At 36.1% G+C, this 22,764-nt stretch overlaps 1 protein-coding gene across 17 annotated transcripts in view; it reads left to right on the top strand.

Moving 5' to 3' along the window:
* CCDC171 (coiled-coil domain containing 171) overlaps positions 1-22,764 on the top strand; it is a 488,107-nt gene that overhangs the window by 90,078 nt on the left and 375,265 nt on the right. For 16 of the 17 annotated variants that reach the window (XM_032477676.1, XM_032477674.1, XM_032477673.1 and 13 more), the window contains 6 exons: positions 2,281-2,383; positions 14,948-15,054; positions 16,813-16,902; positions 17,940-18,140; positions 20,685-20,852; positions 22,390-22,578. In XM_032477676.1, the coding sequence (XP_032333567.1) occupies positions 2,281-2,383; positions 14,948-15,054; positions 16,813-16,902; positions 17,940-18,140; positions 20,685-20,852; positions 22,390-22,578 (858 nt within the window). The remainder of the gene's footprint in view (positions 1-2,280; positions 2,384-14,947; positions 15,055-16,812; positions 16,903-17,939; positions 18,141-20,684; positions 20,853-22,389; positions 22,579-22,764) is intronic. The other variant, XM_032477672.1, reaches the window with a different exon arrangement.

The following is a 22,764-nucleotide window of genomic DNA, read 5'->3' as shown; positions in this document are numbered from 1 at the left end:
AAAAATGCAAATCAAAACTACAATGAGGTACCACCTCACACCAGTCAGGATAGCTGTTATCAAAAAGTCTACAGCAAATAAACGCTGGAGAAGGTGTGCAGAAAAGAGAAACCTCCTACACTGTTGGGAATGTAAATTGATATAGCCACTATGGAGAACAATATGGAGGTTCCTTAAAAAACTAAAAATAGAGTTACTATATGATACAGCAGTCTCATTCCTGGGCATATATCTGGAAAAGATGAAAACTCTAATTCAAAAAGATACATACACTCCAGTGTTCATAGGAGCACTATTTGCAATAGCCAAGACATGGAAGCAACTTAAATGTCCAACTGACAGATGAATGGATAAAGAAGATGTAGTATATATATAATGGAATATTACTCAGCCATAAAAAAGAATGAAATAATGCCATTTGCTGCAACATGGATGGACCTAGAGATTATCATACTAAGTGAAATAAATCAAAGAGAGAAAGAGAAATATTATACAGTATCACTTATATGTGGAACCTAAAAATGATACAGATGAACTTATTTACAAAGCAGAAATAGATTCACAAGCATAGAAAGCAAACTTATGGTTACTACAGGGGAGAGAACGTAGAGATAAATTGGGAATTTGGGATTAACAGGTACCCACTATATATACAAAGTAAACAACAAAGACCTACTGTACAGCACAGGGAACTATATTCAATATCTTGTAATAACCTATAATGGAAAAGAATCTGAAAAAGCTATGTGTATATGCCTATATAGCTGAGTCACTTTGCTATACACCTGAAACATTTAAATCAACTGTACTTCAGTAAGAAAAAAAAAAAAAACTCTTCTCCAACCTCACTCTTCTTTTCAACTACTCTCCTTTATCTCCTCTTCCCTTTTTACCAAGAAAGTGTTGTCTAAATTTCCTGTTTGCATTTACTTCTCTCTTACTCAATTAAAACAAAAAAATTCTTACTCTTCCTTCATCCTGTTCCAGTCTGGGTTATAACAGATTTTATAAAGGTCACCAGTGACTTCCATGTCCAGTGGACACTTGTTAGCCTCCATTTTGCTTGAGTATTCTGTGACATTGGACATAACTGACAACTCTATCCTTGAAATGTTCTCTTACCTTGGTTTTCCTGACACTGTCCCCTTCTGTATTTCTTTTTTTCAGTCTTTTTCTTTTCTAAGTGTTAATTCTGGAGTTCTTACACTCTGTCCTAGGCTCTTTTCTCTTCCCATCAAACACTCAAGGCAGGGTTCACATATCTCTAGATGATTCCCAAACTTGTACTCGGCCTCTCTTCTGAGCTTTACACCATCATGTCCAGTTGCCTCCCATATTTTTTTACTTATGTGTTCTTTGTTAATTCACATATGTTTACTTAGGTTCTGTTATTTGCCAGGCATTGTGTTGGTGCTGGGAGTGTCTTAAAGGTATTTCTAATGCAGTATGATCAAAACATAATTTATGATTCGTAATCCCTGCCAAAAACAAGCAAACAAGTAAATACACAAATAGAAACAGCCAAAATAAGACCTTTTCTACTTCCATCATTCTCTGGGCAAAATGAAATCTGCCCAGTTCTTCTAGTCTGAAACCTTGGGATTGGTCTTAACTCCTCCTTTTATCTGAGCACTTCCCAAATCTCATCCAGTCCTATCCAGCCAGTGCAGTTCAATTCAATCCAGTCTAATCCAATAAATGTAATATAACCCAGTGCAGCATTACCAAGGTCTGGCCATTCCACCGCCTAAGTATACACCCCCCAATGCCCGCCAGTTCATATACCCCACAACTCTTTTTCACTGTTAAGACTCTAATCTAAGCTGCTGTCATCTCTTGAGTAGACTGCTGCAGTTCCTTTTAATTTGTCACACTACATTCACTTTTAACTGCCTTTGCCACATGACTCCATGCATGGTCTTTTAAAGTTTTCCTTAATTCCTCTGTGTCTCAGTTTCCTTATCTGTAAAATTGGAATAATGATGGCCCTTCCCTCATAGGGTTGTTATGAAGATAAAAAGAATTACTGTGTGTTAAAATATCGAGAATGGTGACAGGCACTAAGACCTCAGTAAATTCTTATTGAGACCTTATACAGTGTTACATTAAGCCAAGTAAAACATATGATTAAGACAAAAAGAGGTTTATTAATAATGGATTTGAATGGAGTAATTATTAGCTCATTTTATACTTAATTGTGCTATATGTGTTCACACAAAAAATCTGCAGCCCCTATAATGCATGACCTTATCATGTGTAATTTTTTTTCTCAATTAAAAGGCTAAGAAACACCAGGCCTTTCTAGTAGAGACGTGTGAAAATAACGTGAAAGAATTGGAATCGATCGTGGACAGCTTTACTGTGTCGAGCCAGTGGACATCAGGTTAGTTGAAGGTATAAAATGACAGATGCATCTGTCAATGTTCCAAAGTCACTACATTTTGGGAATTCTGCAGATGCCTCTTTTAGTCCCTCATCTCAACATGTTTTGATTTGATGACATGATAAGAGCAGTTCTCACAGCAGTCAGTTGGCCTAGCTGGCTGAGAAAGGGTGACGGAATGTGGACCTGCTGTTGTCCTCCCAGAACTTGATTTACAAGTGTTGGGGTCTGTATGATTGGACAGACAAGGGCTCACTTGCTGTGTTCTGAATCCAACTGAGAAAAAAGTCCTTACAGTATACCTGCAAGGGGAACAGATGTTTCCATCAAACTGAGCCAAATTCTGAGGCAACCTTCAGCAACTTAAAGGTCGTGCATTCAAAAGGTTATGCAGGACACAGGCTGTAACAGTGCATAATCCACACTGTTGCTTTCTAGGCTGGTTTTTCTCCTTCATTTCCTGCTACGGAATACGAACTCCCCAGATAAGAGTGCTTAGGTAAAATGTTTTGGTTTTAATATTAGTCCACTTAATATGATAAAGAACTATAAAGATTGTATACTAGGTAAGCATATTTTGGAAACTAGCAAAAGCATTAGTAGGTTAGTGAATGCTGTCCATTCCACGATTTCTACTTTCTTAATTTTTTGTGTTTATGCCATTATGTGTGATATAGTAGCTTTGACTTAAATAATTTTACATTTCTACCTCAATTTCCTTTTGCCATACTGTCTGCTTCGAATTATTTAGTTACTTTCTGACTCAATTATATTCTTCAGAAAAGCATGTAAAATTCTTTACACTTTAAAATTGAGCTTCAGGGCTCTGGTTTTGTTTGTTTGTTTTTTAAAGGAATCAACAGATATTTGGCAAATGAGTCTTTAGGAAACACTTAAGTTCAGGAAAGTTTATTGTCCTCAAAAAAACAGAAGGATATGATCAAGGCCTATTTTCACCTTAAGGATCTGCAGATTTCTACTGGTGAACCATTAGAAATTTACTGTGATATGCTCTTATCTATTTTTTCAGTTCTACTTTTATCCTTCATATATTTTAGCAGCAATTTTATAAAACTAATGTTTAACTTTCTTTGTTTTTGTTTAAACTTTTCCCCAAAGCATTGGTGTTTTACGGTTTGATACTGTGGAAAAATCAAGGTGTATGAAAGTGATATAAAAATAGAGATACCTGCTCTTCGATTGTATTTGCTAAAGCTTTGGAAGATAAAATTTTCTTTTGCAGTGGTACTGTTTTATTTTTGAGATGTATCATTGTTTAATGGTTTTAGGATTTTAAAAATTGTTAAGTTGTTATCATAGCATATCTTAATGCTTCAATATTATTTTACATATTTCTTCAGAGTTGAATTAGAAAAGCTAAGAATAATGAGGTCATGTCTCCTTTGAGATTTAAAGTTGATAACAAAGCAACTCAAAAGCTATTATTAATTAAACCTGTAGAAAAAGAATTGTCTTCCAATAAAGTTTTTCTTATTATTCTTATCTTTCATGAACAATTCTTTTTTCACTTTCTGATTTTCCACGTTTACGCCCATCATATACGTTACAGAGAAAGCGTTCCTGGGAAAGAGACTGCGTACAGAATTAGGGATTTTTGTACTGTTATAGTGGCCTTTGTTTCCATATTGTGCTGGTTATTCACTCTTTTACCTGCTCTAGCACCGTTTTCCTCTGGTCTCTGTTTTGCCTTGTAGGGGCTGATGTCTATGGACTGTATTATCTGGACTCCTGTGCCCTCTGGCTTCTAGTTGGTTTTGGAAGGTCGGTGCACTACCAGGAGGTTAAGAGGGTAGAGGAAGAAAGGAAAGAAGAGAAAGTCAGGGTGTTTATTTCCCCAGCTTTTTCTGCTCCTGTGCATTCCTGACAGTAGTTTCATCTCTCAAGCAGGTTCTCTTCCACAGCTGTGGCTTGTATTGGACTATGGTGACAGCGTTAGCTCTTGACGCTGTAGGCTTAGCCATGGTATTGATTTTCCAGTCTTGCTGATTCTTGGTGCCTCATCATATCTTCTTGGTTCTCTTAATCTGCTCACATTTCTGTAAATTTCCTCATTAAATTCTCTTCCAGTGAACTCTTCTAAGTGTGCCATCTCTTTTCCTACTAATAACTCTGACTGATTTACATACCTACTTCAAACTTAATTTTGTTCTTTCTCTTGGCTTCCATGAAATTGCCCACATAACTATAATGGACTCCCTTTCTGCTCATACCAGCTCAGGTTGGGTTTTTGTAACTTAACCAAGAGGGATATAAATAATAAAATTTATTGCTGAACAATTTATGGAAGATCCTGAACAATTAAGATTGCCTATTGCATTATACCTGGCTTCAGCTACACAATAGTGACCAATTTGTTCCTCTCAAATGAGGTAATTAAAAAATTTATCCCAGGGTAATTCAAGGGTATATTTGTGTGTGTGTGCATATGTGCATGTGTATGATGTATTTTTATAAACACATATATATCCATAGTGAATATCTATATATCTATATCTATAGATGTATATATTTATCTATCTTCCAGAAAATGTCTATTTCAAATAGGGACCAATTCTTACTATGTGATGATAGTGCAGCCTTAGAATTTGTTACAAAATTACTTTAGTTATCTTGGAAAGGGCTTTCCAAAGAGCTCCTTTGTTTTGCAGTTATGGCAGGTAGTCATGGTGCTTTACTCCCTTTTATTACCTCTTCATACCTTTCAGTTCAGTGTATACTCTGGACCTAATTCCCATTTCAAGAAAAGCAAACCATGGTAGAAATTTAGAGGGATGATTACAAAATTGTTTTTTTTTACTTACTTTTTAAAATGGTATGAATGAAAAACTGTTGTTTTGAACAAATTTTAGTCCAGAGTTGACAATAGTTGCAAGGTGTTCTATTTCCTGTCTTCAGATTTCGTGGTCTTCTTCATGAAGAAATCTTTTGAAGCAAGACTAACTCATCAGTTTATCTTCATGTAGCAGATAGGGAGAAGTTTCAGTTAGTCTAAGACATTCGGGAATTAATTTACTTAGAGGATTTAACTTGATCTTTCACCAGAAATCAGTCTGTGACAGTTTGCACTTTGTTTCCTAATGTCTTCCATGCCTCCTCCCCGTCTTCTGCTTCTACCTTGCTCCTCTTCAGTCTCTTTCTCTGTAACTACCAGCATGATCATCTGAAATCCTAAGTTAGAGCATGTCATTCCTTTGCTCCAAACCTTACTGGGCTCTACATTCCATAAGAGTAGAAACTGAAGTGCTAGCAATGGCTTGCAAGACCCTGCATCGTCTGCCCCTATTTTTTATGACCCGTTTATACTACTGCTATCCCTGTCCCTCCAGTGTTTGGGCCTCTCTTGCCTCCTGCTATTTCTTGAACATACCAAACATGCTCTTATTGGCCATTGCTTCTACCTGGAGAGTTCCTTACCTAGATATATCGACATAGATCTCTTTCTTATCTTCCTTGAATCCATGCTCAAATCTCACCTTCTCTGTGAAGCTTATCTGCTCACTACCCATCCTCATACCTCTTGCCCAACTACTGCTCTCCCTTTTCCACTCTACATTTTTCTCCCATGGCACTTATTGCTGTCCAGCATTTTAACAGACTATGTGGTGTGTTTATTTTTATATCTGTGTTGTAAAGATTCTCCAGAGAAACAGAATCAATAAGAGAAATACACACACACACACACACACACACACACACACACACACACACGAGATCTGTTATAGGAATTGGCTCATGTGATTATGGAGGATAAGAAATCTCATAATCCGTCATCTGTAAGCTGAAGAACCAGGAAAGCCGGCGGTATAATTTAGTCTGAGTCCAAAGGGCTGAGAACCTGGGGTCCATGGTAAAAGTTCTGTAGTCCAAAGGCCCAAGTCTAAGGACAGGAGAAGATGGAAGTCCCAGCTTAAGAAAAAAGAGAATTTTCCCTTATGCCTTTTTGTTCTATTGGGGTGGGAGGAGGAGGGGCCTAGGAACTGGGGGTGGGTGGGTAAGGGAGGGCAGTGCATGGGATATTGCCCACCCGTATTGGTGAGGGCAGATCTTTACTCAGTCTACTGATACAAATGCTCATCAATTCCAGAAACACTCTCACAGACACATCTAGAAATACTGTTCTGCCATCTATCTGATCATCCTTTAACCCAGTTAAGTAGACACGTAAAATTAACTCTCACAATATCCAAGCTCTGTGAGGGCAAGGATCTTTGTCTCTTTTACTTAGCTAAAGGATTGTAAGCAGGTAGAATGATATTTTGCACAAAGCAGGCACTCAAATATTTATTGAATATGAATAAATAAAAGCATGAATGAATTAATTTTGAAATTCTGTTTTATATATTTAATTTTTTGAGGGTATAAAGGTACTTATGGAATCTCTTTCCAAATTATAGCAGCCCTTTGGGTAGTAATCCATAAGAAGTCACTGGAAAGATTGACTTTCCATCTTTCCTGGAAAGATGTACAATCCTTCATGGGTCATAGAAATGTTACCTTGATTGCCTACTGTTATTAAACAAGATAGCCTCTATTTACTTGATCAGGGACATTTATTTCCTATTTCTGAATTCTAGTTCCCCTGAAATTGGTGCACAATAGCTGCTCACATCTCATTTCTTTTCTGATGGAAATTCTTATAGTAGGGTGTGTATGGGGAAAATCCTTTCCCACTTTTGAACCCATGTAGTCTCTCTGCCTCAAGTGCTTTTTCTAACACAGTTTCACCTCTGCCTGAGGATGTTAGCAAACATATAGAATGTGACTTTTCCTTCATTAGGTTCATGAAACAAAGTTTTTCTTCTATCTCAATCTTGGATCCTCCTCAGGGTGTTTGACTTTTGCGTTGACTGTGACAGAACCCTCCAACCTTGTTTAACCTTTCCTTCCTTGAGGAAATCATTTGTAATAATACTCCAGAGGTATTCTTTTTCTTTCTACTGGAGAAGTTGAAGGACCCTAGGAAATAATAGCAACAGCATTCAATGCCTTTAAGCATATATGCTTTGCCTTTAAGCCCAATTCCTCACCCAGGAATTGGGCATCTCAGGTACTGCTCTTAGAAAATCAGAACAAATGGTACTTTTCATCTCCTCTTTCCTTTACTTTCTTAGTAAAGGATTATTGCCTACATCTATTATCTTCTTGAGAATTTTAATTGTCCTTGTGAACCACATGGCTGTTACCTTTTTATCTAGAGTTTCATGGGTTACTGAGAAGCTGAGGATGCCTAGGAGGGCAGCATACTGGTCTCCTTTTGTGTCATCTCTCTTGCTTCCTCACCTCCTAATTCACTGAGGTTTGCAAACCAAGCTCGTCTTACTTCATCAAGCTCATAGCTTTGATTTGTGAAATACAAGGGAGTGACTTGACTAAGCAGGCTCAACATTTCTAATAGGATCATTAATTAATCACATGATTATGGAGGCTGAGAAATCCAAGATCTGCGCTTGGCAAGCTGGAGACCCTGGAGAGCCAGCCTGACTCTGAAGGCCTGAGAAACAGGAGAGCTGATGGTGTAAGTTCCAGTCTGAGTCTGAGTCCAAAGGCAAGAGAAGACCGATGTCCTCGCTTGAAGACTGTCAGGCAGAGAGAAAGAGTCCTTCCTTGCTCAGCCTTTTGTTCTATTTGGGCCTTCAGTGGGTTGGATGAAGCCCATCCAGTTTCAGTGGGTGATCTGCTTTACTCAGTCTGCTGAGTCAAATACTACTCTAATCCAGAAACATCCTCATAGGCACACCCGTAAATAATGTTTAAGTAAATATCTGGGCCCATAGCCCAGCCAAGTTTACACATAAAATTACCCATCACATCTTTTATTCTTACCCCCAGCCTCTCATAACCACCGTTCTACTTTCTGTTTCTATGAATTTGACTACTAAGGATACCTCATGTAAGGGAGGTGTGCATTATCTTTTTGTGATTGGCTTATTTTACTTAATATAATATTCATAAGGTTCATCCATGTTATAGCATATGACAAGAATTCCTTTCTTTTTTAGGCTGAATAATATTCCATTGTATGTATATATCACATTTTGTTTATCCATTCATCTGTTGATGGACCTTTGGGTTGCTTCCACTCTTGGCTATTGCAAATTGTGCTGCCTTGAACATGAATGTACAAATATCTCTTCTAGATCCTGCTTTCAGTTCTTTTGGGTATATACCCCGAAGTGGGATTGTTTGTCCATTAATTTTTATCACAGAACTTGAGTGTACTAATAGGTTCCCTGTGGGATGACCTGCATTCTAGACATACTGTTTCTTACCACCAATTTTCCTTGATAATCAAGACCAGTTGTCCTAGTATAGAAGAACCTTCTTTGCTCTTTGGTTTTCTGGCATGAAGAGCTCAGAAATGACCGGGTGACATTCTCTGCTTCCATTTTAATGGAACCATTGCTGTGTCCCATGGTGGAAACATTTCTCCCTTGAGAATTAAGACTTAGGCCAATAGAGTCCAGTTTCTAGGATAGGAAGCAGCCATTTCACTGGTGGATCTGAGATGTAATATGAGTCACTTCCATTTCCAACATTTGATTCCAGGACCTGTGAATCCTGACTATGAGAGAAACATACCGTATATTGATTGCTGACTCAGAGCACATACTATATTCTGGAATGTATTATTCTTGTCCCACAAAATATTGCCATCCAGCCAGTACCATGAATCTTCAAAAGGCCATTCTACTATTTTGTATGCCAGCTACTTCAGAGTGATGGGAGACATAGTAAAACCAGGTAATTCTATGAAAATGGGCCCATTTCCACACTTTATTTGCTATAAAATGAGTTCCTCGGTCAGAAGCAATGCTATATGGAATGCATAATGGTTAATAAGTTATTTTATAAATTCAGGGATGATAATTTTAGCAGAAATATTACAGTTAGGAAAGGAAAATCTTTTTCTAGAACAAGTGTCTACCTAAGGAAGAATGAAGATTGTGAATTCCATGATAGAAGTGACTTAGTATAGTCAGCTTGCCACCGGGTGCCTGGCTGGTGCCTCTAGAGAGTGGTTCCATATCATGGATTCAGTGTTTGTCTTTGCTGTTGATGAATTTGGCACTCAACTGGAGTTGTTATCCTGTCAGTCTTGGTGAATGGAAGTCTGTGTTCCTGAGCCCATGTATTATCTCCATTCTTGCTGCCATGACTCCTATGTTATAAGGACATCAAAGATGAATAAGGACAAAAGTGGGAAAACATGCTAGATGACACCCACAGAATAGTTCATCTTGTCTCCTGATTATTTATATCCTCTACTGAAGTTGACCTGGGCACAATACTCATTTTCAGGAGTCTGTCCACACACTCTTGCCCAGACCACCTTGTTGCTAGTTTTCCAATTATGTTCTTTTCAAGTCTCTGACCATTCAGCCAAACCATTAGCTACTACCCCCAAATTAGTGCATATTTTTACCCTTGGTCATCTCTCATTCCAGACAAAATCAAAGTTGTGTTCCATTACTTGAAGTTCTGCATACTGGGAGGATTTTGCTTCACCAGTGTCTTTCAAGGCCATCCTTGAGTTGGGCTGTTGTGCCGCAGCTGTCAGTGTATGAGTAGTATCAGCATATCATACAGAAACATCTAAGTAACAAGCCTATTTTTCCCCCATTAGTCAACCGGTCATAGGGGCTTTCCACAGTCCAGGATGTGGGTTAAGAGAAGCAATGTAACAAGAATAGGGTTCTTAGGAATCTGGACTACTTGCTCATGTAGCTTACTTGTACCTTCAGGACTTGTTTGAACCCAGTTTTGTATATACCACTATAACTTGAGGATAGAGTACTATTGTACATGCCCAAATTTATGGGTTGTGGATTGGACAATAACCATTTTATGATGGGCAACTCAGGTCACATGCTAAATTTGTGGGCATAAATGTCATATTTGCTGAGGACCAGTAGCAAGTCTAAAGCTGATTTTCAAGAGGAGAATAGTTATTTGTAGAAGATGGCTTTCTTTGTTCCAACATCCTAAACGTTTACACTGTGATTCACCTATAAAGACCTGCCAAACTTGACCTGCTGAACTTGAGCAGTCAGAATATCATCATCTTGGTAGAGAAGCAAGTGGAACATGTGATGTCTTCCAGAATGGAGAGTTGATCAAAATTTCTACAGACTAGATTATGCTAGAGTTGATACAGCTCTGAGACCGGGCCATGAAGGAAGATTGCTGGCCCTGCCAGCGGAAAGAAACTGTCTTGGTGATTTTTACTAAAAGGAAAGAAGAAATAGCTTCATTCCAGTTGCTAGGAAATGTATTGATTTGCTCCAACAATGAAACTACATCTTTAACTGCAGCTGCAACTGGAGTCACATGTGATTATGCTTATAGTAATTCACTATCATTCCTTAAGCTCTGTATTCTGCACTGGGCAGATAGATGAGTTGAATGCTGATGTGGGTGGAATCACCACCCCTTTATTTTTCACATCCTTAACAGAGGCACTAATCTCTGCAATGTCTCCAGGAATGTGGGCATTACTTTTGATTTACTATTTTGGTAGGTAAAAGTTTTGGTTACTTCCACTTGCTTTGCTTCTGTTTTGTTTTCCTCTGTAAATCCCTCACTCCATAAGTCAAGTAACTAATACTGATTTGCTCATTGTGCCAGTTTCTGCATTTGTCTTTTATAACAGTGCATTCCAAACTGGGGAAATAACTATGAGGTGAATTCAGGTATCTACTGAACCCACTGGAGATAGACCTTAGCTAAAAATGACCTCTGTAAGCTCTTACTCTAACTAGTGAACTACAATAGCATATTAGGTCTCCAGAAATTAGTGTCACTTCAGGTCCAGTGTCCTGTTATCCATGGTAAGTGTGAGTAACTCCCCTTCCCCAGAGCATGGTCATCTTGGTAAATGGTTGCAAGTTTCTTTGAGGAAGGCTAGGAAGATTTACAGTGTGGTCTTTTGGCAGTCTGATCATTTTGCTAAAGAGCACCCATCCTCTTTATTCACGGGCCACTAGGTCTGTGAACTAGCTCAGGTCTGAGAATTGGTTGAGGGCCAAGACTCTTTTGTGTTGATTTCACTCCTACTTCTGGTAATCAAACCTAGAGCTTTTCTACTTATACAGATCAGGTAACATTTAAGCGAGTGCTAATTTATTTTAGTCCTAGGAACACCATGATCAGTTAGCCAATGCCATCAATCTCTGTGGGTAAAGCCATTTTGTTTATTGCTTTGAGTTCACTGCCCCTTATGATAACCATGTCCATCTTATCTCTGGAAGTTAAGTGCTACACTTGGCCTTGGTCACCTGAGACCCCTGCATCCTCAATGACTTCAGGGAACCCAGCTTGATGGCACCATTTCCCACTGTTATCCATGGATTTCTAGCTACATGGCATAGAATCTTACCAAGGCACACAGAGCTCATCAGGGATGCAGGGACTCCCCTCACACCAACACATTTCTCCAACCTTGGCAAAGGAAGTAGTTTTTGGAGTCTTTCTGGGGACATAGGAGGTGGGTGAGCAGGACTTAAATAATAAATACTGTCCATATGTTAAAAAAGTTATGAGCCATTTTCCTTAAAAACTCCAGAATGGGCATCAATGTTTGCAAGATAATGAAGTTGTTTGTTTATGATCTCAGTGAATAAGACAAATTAATATACAGAATGTAGCCTGAGTTTAAAAAGTATAACTGCCAATGAAATACTTACATTTAGTGCTTTTAGAATGAGAAAGGAATTTCTTAGTCATCAGTGTATTAAGTGTTTAGATTGTTCTCAGGTAAAAACCCATTTGAATATTACTTTCTGTGTTTTATTACATAATTAAAAATCAACATTAAACAACAGGGTTTTGTTTTCTTTATTTCCTGTTTGATGAATGTGACTACTCATGTTCTGTAACAGATACTTTTTTCCCAAAAAAAAGCTCAGTCTTTTGTTTTATATTCTCTGTCCATTATTTCTTCGTAATTGAGGTCTTGCAGGATACTGAAGTAAATAAGAGAATGGTTGCCAAGCTGGAGGAAATAGACTCACCTCATTCTTAACAACTTACTGCTTTTTCTGCGGAACTCTAGGTTACTGAGATAATAACACCAGCTTGAAAAGGAATGGTTTATTTGAGTCATGTAAAAATATTTAGTTTTTCACATTATCTAAAAGGGAACATTTAAATAGACAGTTTGGAACCTTTTCTTCTACTTCACTCCCTCCTCTGACTTGGCTACTAATTCAAAGAAAAGATTTGCCAAGGTATACCCAGAGTTGAAACTACTTGAAAGTGAGAGAAAGGCTGAAACAGGCAGCGGTGATGTGAAAGGACAGACTGGCCCACATGTACAGACACACATGTGTAAAGACAGGGGCAGGAAACCCAGATTTTGAGTTGGTGTAATTAAGGTATAAATATTCCTGACACATTCTGTTCTTCATTTAGACTTTGACTTTTGAAAAGCCATTTATGACTACTGTACTGTTCAAATTTTTTTTATACTGCTCTTTATCTGTGAGTTTTTAGACCTTCTTCTGATAGGATAGTTTTAATAGTTTATTGTTTTTTGGACTATAGTGCAATGATTAGGATATTGTTAGGCTAAATCGAATTAGTCAGTAAGGTCATGGGTCCTGAGTGACCCTTTCTTTTTATTTGTAAGCATTTTGTCATATTATGGGACCAGTAAGTATTTCTTTTCATAATGGATATGGGTGGGACATAAAGCATACTTTGTGCTTGAGCTGAACTTTATTGTATAAGCATTTTCAGGCAAAGAAACTTTATTTTATTTAGAATATAGCATGTGCATGGATCAGTAAGGAGAGAGCATTTTGTCCCCTTATCCCTCAACGCCCATTTTAAGATGCTTTTATTCTTCTGGATTTCTAAGAGGAAGTTTTCTTCCTTATTGTATAAGCTAGCAGATTTCCCGAGTGTCCTTGAATGATTTATTCATTGCCTACTTGTAGCAAAAGAAAAGAATTATATATTACATTTTTTTTATCTTGTGCAAGAAAGCAATTAAAAAATATGTTTGGTAAGACCTTTAATAAAATTTTTAATGAGTTGTCTTTCCAACTCATAGTCTTTACAAAGAGTACTGTCTTCTCCATTTTCATGGCTTAGAGCCCTATCTTTTTTTTACCCCCTACCTGGGATATGTGTTGTTTCCATATTACTTTTGCTTTTTAAATTAATTATTATTCTCTGTCTAAGAAAATCTTAGGTGTACCCATACTTAAGATAATGTTTAAATTATACCTTGGTGAATGTAATACATTTACTAATAATATTTTGTCCAGAATTAAAACTTTAATTATCACTAGTACTCTGAGATGAATAGAGTTGGTCTATGATTAACCATGCTGTTTTGATTAACCAAAGATCTTTTTCCACTTTCTTCATTCTTTCTTTCCTTTATCACTGCTTCCTTCTCTCCTCCCTACAAAGTTCCAGCAATTGAATGCTTGAAGAATGGGTGAATGATCTTATGTAATTATTTCCGTACTACCTCACCTTCTCTTTTTAGACTGTAAACTCTATGAGAACAGACTGCACCATTCTTGTTCACCTCCATGTGCCAAATGCAGGATTAGTACATAGTAGGAATTCATTAATTTAGTTGAATGAATGAATCAATGAGTAGTAAAACTTGTATTGTGAATGCTTTTAAAAATTACCTTTGTTGAAAATATTTTTCTTATCTATATTAATGTTTAGATTGTAAACTATGATGGGGAGAAATTATAATAGAAAAAAATATTTTTAGTAAGTTTTAAAATTTGCTACTTATTTTTTAACAGGTACAGAGTAGTTTAATAAGCAATCAGTTTAAAGTAGTTTTTGAAACTAAACTTTTGATTGTTTTGGATTAATGTTTAAAACTATATTTGGCCATGTGACCTTGATTAGCTCAACTAACTTATGGCCCAGCAAAATTAAAATAGTTTGAGGGCATAATATGGAAATACTCATATTTTTACAGTGAGTATCAGTTTTAAGGGTTTTAATTGAAACATGATGTGGGCCTGTGTAGATAATAGCATTTTTATTATTTCAAATTGTAACTTGAGAATTGTAAGGATTGGAGAATATTATTTCCAAGCATAACAGAAAATTATGTGCTCTTGGGTTCAGAAATCATTATTTAAGCAAGATAGGCCTGATTGATCAGAAACACAAGGACCAAGGTAAGCGTATGTAACTCCCCAAAACAATGTTAGTATAGACTGTTCATTTAATTCTTGGACAACAGGTGGGTTCAAGTACTTTGGGTACTTTGGACATAGGGAAAGAAAAAAAAAGAGCTCACTACTAACTACAAGGTGGGCCTTGGTAAGGTACAGAGTAGCCATAAATTTGAACTTGATATATTGCGAACTTTCTTTGACCACTTGTTTGGAAAAGCTATTAATACTTGGCTATATAGTAGTTTACCTTGGAGAATAAGATTCTGCTCAGTGTATCATGCTGTCTTTTCACCTCTATCTAATTGTAATATCTCTGTTACTGTTTGCTTAGCTTTTGTCTCTTTGTGCCTTTAACGGTATATTTTCATCCTGTATTTTCCTCTAGGCATCCACAAGGACAAAGATAAACCTCCCAGCTTCTCTGTTGTCCTTGAGACTTTGCGGCGTACCTTGACAGATTACCAGAACAAGCTGGAAGATGCATCTAATGAGGTAACACTTGCACTGTTTGGCTCCACACACATAGCCTTCGGCCTGCAGCAGTACGTATTACTTGCTTGTTACAGAGGTCAAAAATATTGGGAATGTTGATTTGACAGCTTCACAGACACAAAAAATAATAAGTTGCTGTCACTGTTTTTTCTTTAAGTGTGGCCTATAGTTGTGTCTCACTTATGGTTTTGTAACTCTTCTGTTACACTATTATTTTCAAAATTATAAAGACTCTGTTACTTCTTGGTCTTCATAATTTATCTATTTTAATTTAATAAAAAACTGTGAAACTCACTTAGTTAATGCATGTTATATTTAAATAAGTTTTTATGAAATTTGGAATAGATAGTAGAAATTTAGATTTTGTCAGTATTTTGAGTTAAGAATTCTATAAATTGTAGAAGTCTTAATAAGAAAGAGAAAAGTTGGTTTTCATTCTCTAAAGGGAGTAACGTGTTGTTAGAAGTTTTTAAAAATGAATATCTGTTTGGTGTAGCCTGAAGGTTCTTAGTTTCCTGACTGAGAAAGCTTGTGCTTCTATTTATCTTCTCTTATGTATTGTTTAATTTGTGGGTTGATAACTTTCTTGGGTATTAAAATGTTTTATGAATTTGTGCTTTAAAAATTGAAGAGTTTGTTTAGTTGCATCTTGTCAAATTAGAGAATATGAAATAGCTACATTAAATACAATTAGTTAGCAAAACAACAAGCAATTGTTCCTACCAAAGAAAGACAAGCCACATAGCATGGAATTTAGTGTTTACCTGTCTATTTATCTGTTTCTTTCATGTAATACAAAGGCCATGAAACCCTTATATTTCGCATTTCAGAAGAGTCTTATTTTACTTTAGTTTCCTATGGTGAACAAAGAAGAAAAAGTGAGTCTTCTTAATACTGTCTGTAATTGTTCAAACGGTATAAAAAAAAGTGACCACTGAAATAATTAAAGTTCTATAAAGAACAAACACTGCTAAGTCTTTCCCAGTGAGACAAGACAACCTGTACTGTTAGTAGTTTATGAAACTCTTCTGAGGCCTAGGTCTGGAAGCTGCAGGGTAACTAGGAACATATTACCCACAGCGAATTGTTATTTGGGAGGATGAATGTCACATGATCCTCAGCGCAGTTGAAAAGTCGACTCAGCAGGCTTTGGCTTAGTAATGCGCTTTGTTGTGAACCAGTGCCAGAGACAGCAGTGGGGAGACCAAGGGGGTGGCTGCAAAGAAAGCAAAAAGAGCAGTCTGACAGAAAGAAGAATGAACTGTCAAAGAAAATAAATCACAAGCGGAGCAGGACCAACTGATGACCTGCCACAAGCCTTCCCAGTAGGACTGCACGTGACCGACCCTGAAGTTGTCATATGGAGAGAGAGACCAGTGAATACCCTCATGATGTAAAAAGAACAGTCTTCTGCCCTGTCCTTTTTTCTTTCTGTGTAGATGCCACTGCTTCTGGCAATTTGGTCCAGTAGGATTTTAAGAATAAAGTTGTATTTGTTTATAGTAAGAATGAAATCCTTTATCCAGACATCTAGTAAAAACACAATAACACCACTGACATTTTAAGCTCGAATGCCTTCTTTTCTTTTTAGGCCTGTGAACTCGTGACAGAAATTACATAGTTAACCAAAAGAAATAATTTTTTAAGACCCTTAATTACTATAAAATTTTTTTCTTTAAGTAATTGCATTAAAAAACATTTAAAGATTAGCCATCCATGAAAAATACCTTAAAAGTTTCTTACATTTTCTTTTATCAGCTAAGCAGCATGAGTAATGCTAAGGAAAAGGCATCTAATGAACTTGATTCTACCAAACAGAAGATAGAATCTCACACTAAAAATATAAAGGTATTGTAGTTTAGAGTAACTTTTTCCTTTTGTATTAAGAAACAAATATAATTATTTTGGGACTAATTTAAAGTAGATATATCTAGAAATATATCTTTCTATTTTTATTAAGTATGTTTAGGTATAATTAAAAATTTTTTTTATTATTGATCAAAGTAAGAAGAATGTTTTTTTCATTAAAAAAATAAAACTTGATTGGAAATTGTTTTGGTTAAAGGAGAAATTCACTTCCCAGGTTTAATTATAATACCATAGATTCAGAAAATGATTTAAGATCTGATATCTAGCCTTCGATACATATTCAACATATTTTACATAAGCACATCAGTATTTGGAGTTAGTTTTCATCATTTTGGGGTGGAGCCATTCATTGTTTTTAGTACATCATGCCTAGTGATGGCTGAGACCACACCTGGCTAAGGTCTAGGACAACAGTTTATTTTATTTTTTGCACTGGTTTTATATACTTCATCTTTGCAAAGTTACACTGAGGTAACTCTAAATTGAAATTTTTTGGTGTTGGTTCATGTTGAGTTTGCCATAGACATACTTGAATAGAATTTGTTAAGAGTAAGGAATAAGTAGTTCAGCAGAATTTTATGGCACATATTTGAAATTTCTGTTGGTATTTGGAATGTCATTGGGAAGTAAATGTTCTTATAGTAAATTTAAGAAATTTCTTTTTAAAACGTTACATGTTATTTAGAAGTTTTTGAGCTACCAAGTTGATTTTTTTATAGTGAGCTGAAAGGAAAAGTTTCAAAGTGCTTTATGGAACAAGTTATCTTATTAACATTTTATATTTAGATGTTAAAACATGACAAATTTTCTAATTTTTGAGCTAAAATTTTATACTTAGGAAATGCCTTCAATAATGTACCTTGATGTTTTAGTATTATAGTCACACACTTGGATTTGTGATTCTTTTATGTCAAAGCTTTGGAAGTCTTCATTATGTATTTTGTATTTGTTATCCCCCCCCCCACCCCTTTGTTGGCTGGCATTCATACAATCTCTTTATTTGGTGTCTCCAACAGGACCTTCAAGATAAACTGGCTGATGTCAATAAAGAGTTGAGTCATTTACGCACTAAATGTGCAGACAGAGAGGCTCTAATAAGCACTTTAAAAGTGGAACTACAAAACGTGCTGCACTGTTGGGAGAAGGAGAAGGTGCGAGCAGCCCAGTCTGAAAGTGAGCTGCAGAAGCTTTCCCAGACTTTTCATAAAGACACTGAGGTATTACCTGAGGCATGATGACTGTCAGGAAAGGCCTTGCACTAATCTCAGTTTTAGAAATTTACATCCATCAGGTGGCTATTTTTATTATTTGATTTAATTCAAAAAATTCTTCTGAGCCATTCTGAACTATTCATGCCAGTTGCAAAATCAGTTATTGCATTACTCTTGTATCATCCTATTTTGTGAGGGAAAGAAAATAGTTTAACTCTTTTATCATTTGTACAACTAGTTTTCTCTGACTGTTAGACCATCCTATCTTAAGCAGCTATGCTCCTAACAGTCCTGTTTGCCAATGACAAAGTTATTTTTTTATTTCAGTAGTTTTGTAATCTGGCCTGGTGGGAAGAATGTTTTTTGTAATCAGGAAGAATTGACTTGGATAGAGGTATTTCTATTTACAAACTGTGAAGACGGACAGGCCACTTAGCTTGGTCTCCACATCTTTGTTTCCTTTTGCAAAACAGGAATAGTATCTACTTTAATAGTCTCCTTACTCTTTATAATTATAGGATATTAATAAAAATTTAGAAAAATACAAATCCCACAAAATTAATGCCCTTGAGAGTTGCCTATCCATTTTAACTTATTAATGACTTCTTAAAATATTATGACAAACTTTTATATTCTGTATGAGCACAGTGGGAGTGGAATTGTTATCTTATATTTTCTTTCACCCGTGGGATATAGAACTAGTCTAGCTAGAGTGGAGCTGGTTTATCTGAGCCGTCCTGCATATTGAGTCCATTACTCTAACAAATACGAACATGAATGCCAAGAGGGTAGAAAGGAAACATTCTTTCCACTCTTCTTACAGTCTGGGATTTAAATTGTGTCCACATGAAGGGGCTGGAATTGTTCTACACATCAGATAGTGATTAAAGTAAAGGAAACTAGAAGCCTGACCGTATTGTAAAGTCAGCATGTCTACAGCATTGTGGTTGGGTTCAACATGTGTGAATTGATTTTGGATCTTGAGATTCACTTTTCACGCCAAATGGATAATTATTATGCATGGTTCATCACAGCCCAAGCAAAAAGGACATGATGGCGACACAATGAATCACCGTTTAGGATGAACTCCACTTTCTAAATGTGGGGGGGGGGGGCAGAGATTTTTAGTGCCTGAATAGTGTGTTTGATTAGTTTTATTTAATAAGATTTTTTTAAACATCTCAGCTTAGTCAGAAATGCAGAAGACATTGTTAATTGCTTTAAAAAAAGCATAGCATATTTATGAAGACTTTTCTGATATCCTAACTCAAGTTTGTGGATATAACTACATATTCAGAGTTTTTGGTTTTTAAATTGTTATATATTGGCATATAGAGAGATTTAAAGATACACATTTTTATATATATTGGAAAACTTTTACCACAGTCTCTAATTACAAAACCTTTACATATGCTTTATTCAGTTTTTCTTATCTGAAAGATTAGAATTCCTATTTTTTTCCTCTTAATTTTCTTCTTTTAAAAGTTTTCTTGCTGATCTATAAAAATATCTTGAGGGAACTTATTTTATCTACATAAAATGTTCATTTTGTAGCATCACAACTACCTTGTTTTGAGTTCCATTCTTTGGGACTTAATAGATGAAATAAATACCTTCTAAAGAGAGCCATTTGGCATTTTAGTCAGTAAACTCTCCTTGTGTGTTAAAGATGGGATCAACTTTTTACTGAATTCTACAGTATAGTGTTTCTAGGTCATTAAACAATGGATGGTTAGTTACAACAACAGCAATATAATTTTAAGGAACTTTTTTTTTGCATATTTCTAATTGGTTAGTTTTAAAAGTATGTCTTGGGCAGCTATGTTCATTTTTTTTTCGGACTGTTAACTTTGAAATATTTAAACACCTACATATGCCCAGTGTGCCAAATACAGTTTGAACTTCTAAGTGAAGAAAACAAAGGAGCCCATCTTCCATCTCTTTCATATCACTGTCTGCTTTGCCTAAGGGGCTTGGATAGATTTCCTATAAGTGGTAAGTAAACTGGAATCTCTGGAGAAGGAGGAAAGCTGGAGTAATTGTGTGCATGTAAAGTACATGTTGGTATAACTTTCGTCAGCTTTCAGAGTTGAGTAATGCTCTTCTCTTTATATTGTTTTTTTGACTTAAATGACATATTTTTTGACAAATGTAAATATGAAATTATAGAATTACCATATTAGACATCCAGTTAAAAGGGCTTACAAACCACTAGTCCAGATGCTTTATGTTACAGCTGAGAAAGATGAGGCCTGGAAAGGTGCTTACTCGAATCACGTCCTCAGTTGTAGCAAAACTGGTGTCAGAATCCAGGGCTTCTGGTTTCTAGACTTCAGATTTTGGTTTTGCAAACCAAGTGTAAGCAATTTCAAGTTTCTACCTCATGCTTTATTTTGAATGTGAAAATGTCACCAAGATAACAATATTCTGATACTTGAAAATTTGACTTCCTTTCCAGAATTTTTGAAATAAATTCTTCACTATGTGTATTATGTGTTTTACTTCTTACAGTGCTTATATACTGGAATTAATTTCTTTTTTTTCTCACAGGAGAAGCTAACCTTCCTTCATACCTTGTATCAGCACTTGATAGCAGGCTCTGTGCTCATAAAACAACCAGAAGGCATGCTGGATAAATTCTCTTGGTCTGAGCTTTGTGCAGTCTTGCAGGAGAATGTTGATGCCCTGATCGTAGACCTCAACAGGGCTAATGAGAAGGTAACTGTCCTCAGGCACCAGATACCTCTATTAAATCCAGTGACATTTGTCCACATCACAGTATCATTAAGAGGGGCTGACATTCATCTTATTTCAAAAAGAATTTGGGTGTTAATAATTCAGTACCATTAATTATGGCTTGTCTACAACTCAGTTTGATGCCATTGCTGTGGGCATGTAAATGTGACTGAAGTCTGTATGAAGTCTCTAAGCTCCACTTTCTGTGCAGGACATGCTAATACTACTAGCCAGTATTAGCCACAGGGACCTAATTAAAACAAAATAAATTAATCTTACTGATGAAGCAATTCAAAGAACTTAGTCATTTACATTAATAAACCAACTCTTTATGTTAGCATAAAATAGAAACAAGATACAGTTATTCAAAAACATGATCTTAAAATTCTTTGCTCAGGAAATAATGAGTTGTTACTTTGAAAGCACTTAAAATTTAAAAATTTTGTTTATGACATTTCTTTTAATATAACAAACTGTATGTTACAAAACCCATCTAGTGCTTCAGAATGTAAGAAGGATATATTATAGGAGAAAACAGTAGACTTATGGTCTCTTTACCATAAGGAACTCAGTCTTTCAAAAAAAAAATCCCAAAAATCTCCTTTTGGTTATAGAAAATTAAAATGGCTTAGCAGTACAACATATTCCACTGTTAAAGGCATGATTCTTATCCCGGTCTATTGAACTGGTCAGAACTATATTTACATGGTCTATATTCCAGATCTTAATTGCAGTGACATTTGCTGATAAGGGACAAAAAAGAGAAAAGCTATTCCTAAGTTTCTTTTTTAATCTTTTGAAATAATGAAAGAGCATCTCAGCTCAGTTTTAGAGTGAGAGCATTTTACCTCGTCCGATTGGCAAACAATCACAGGCGCTGAGAATTAGGATTGAGGAAATGAAGAAATGAACTGTGAGAACTGGAAATGCTGTTCTTTATGGTGAATGTGTGTATCATGAGTTTGAAAATTACTGATAAGTGAGTACATGTATTAACCCTCTGTGATGGTATTGTGTTTTAATAGGTTTTCATAGTTTCAAAACATCATTAATTGTCATTACATGTTAGATGATGATGATTTTCTTTCCAGTGTTTTAATTGTGAAATAAAAAATGGTTGGAACATTCTGCTTTATTATATATAACATATTTGTAGATTTGTAAATCTCATTTAAATACTTCCTTTCACATTGAGATATCTGAATAGCTTGAGCTTTGGTTCTAGAAGTAAGAATATTCTAAATTTTGTCAGTAAAATTGATTATAGAACGAGTCACTTTACTAAAGAAAAAGAAAAGATTTGTCGTCTATACATACATGTGACACCATTTTCTGCTAAAATGTAATTTTGTCCTACTAGTTCCTATTCCTTAATTTCTTTGTTTTTGTTTTAACTTAAAATTTTTATATGATCTTAAGTGATAAAATATAGTAGGAAATTCTGAAATGGCTTTTGGGGGAGGTGATACAGAGGACTGGTTTGTGAACATCTCATTCTGTGTTGCATTTCTCCATTTAGATAAGTCATCTAGAGTACATCTGTAAAAACAAGTCTGATACAATGAGAGAGCTTCAGCAGACGCAGGAAGACACCTTTAACAAAGTGGCAGAGCAGATCAAAGCCCAGGAGAGCTGCTGGCACAAACAAAAGAAGGACCTGGAGCTGCAGTACTCGGAACTCCTCCTGGAGGTCCAGAGGAGGGCACAGGTATGCCACTTCCACAAAGAGCTTTAAAAATGGGATGCTCAGTCTTTAACTTTCCAGTACTTTCTCTTAGTACCAATGCCAAGTTGGTTGAAACTTCAGAGAACCACATGGAACTTGCTTGTTAGGTGCACACATATGGGATCAAGCAAACACACACACATACACACATCCACGTGTGTGTGTGCA

Source organism: Camelus ferus, chromosome 4, assembly GCF_009834535.1.
Source record: "Camelus ferus isolate YT-003-E chromosome 4, BCGSAC_Cfer_1.0, whole genome shotgun sequence".
NCBI classification, from domain to species: Eukaryota; Metazoa; Chordata; class Mammalia; order Artiodactyla; family Camelidae; genus Camelus; species Camelus ferus.
The sequence above is the reverse complement of the archived record's forward strand: the minus strand, read 5'-3'. Positions and strand labels throughout refer to the sequence as shown.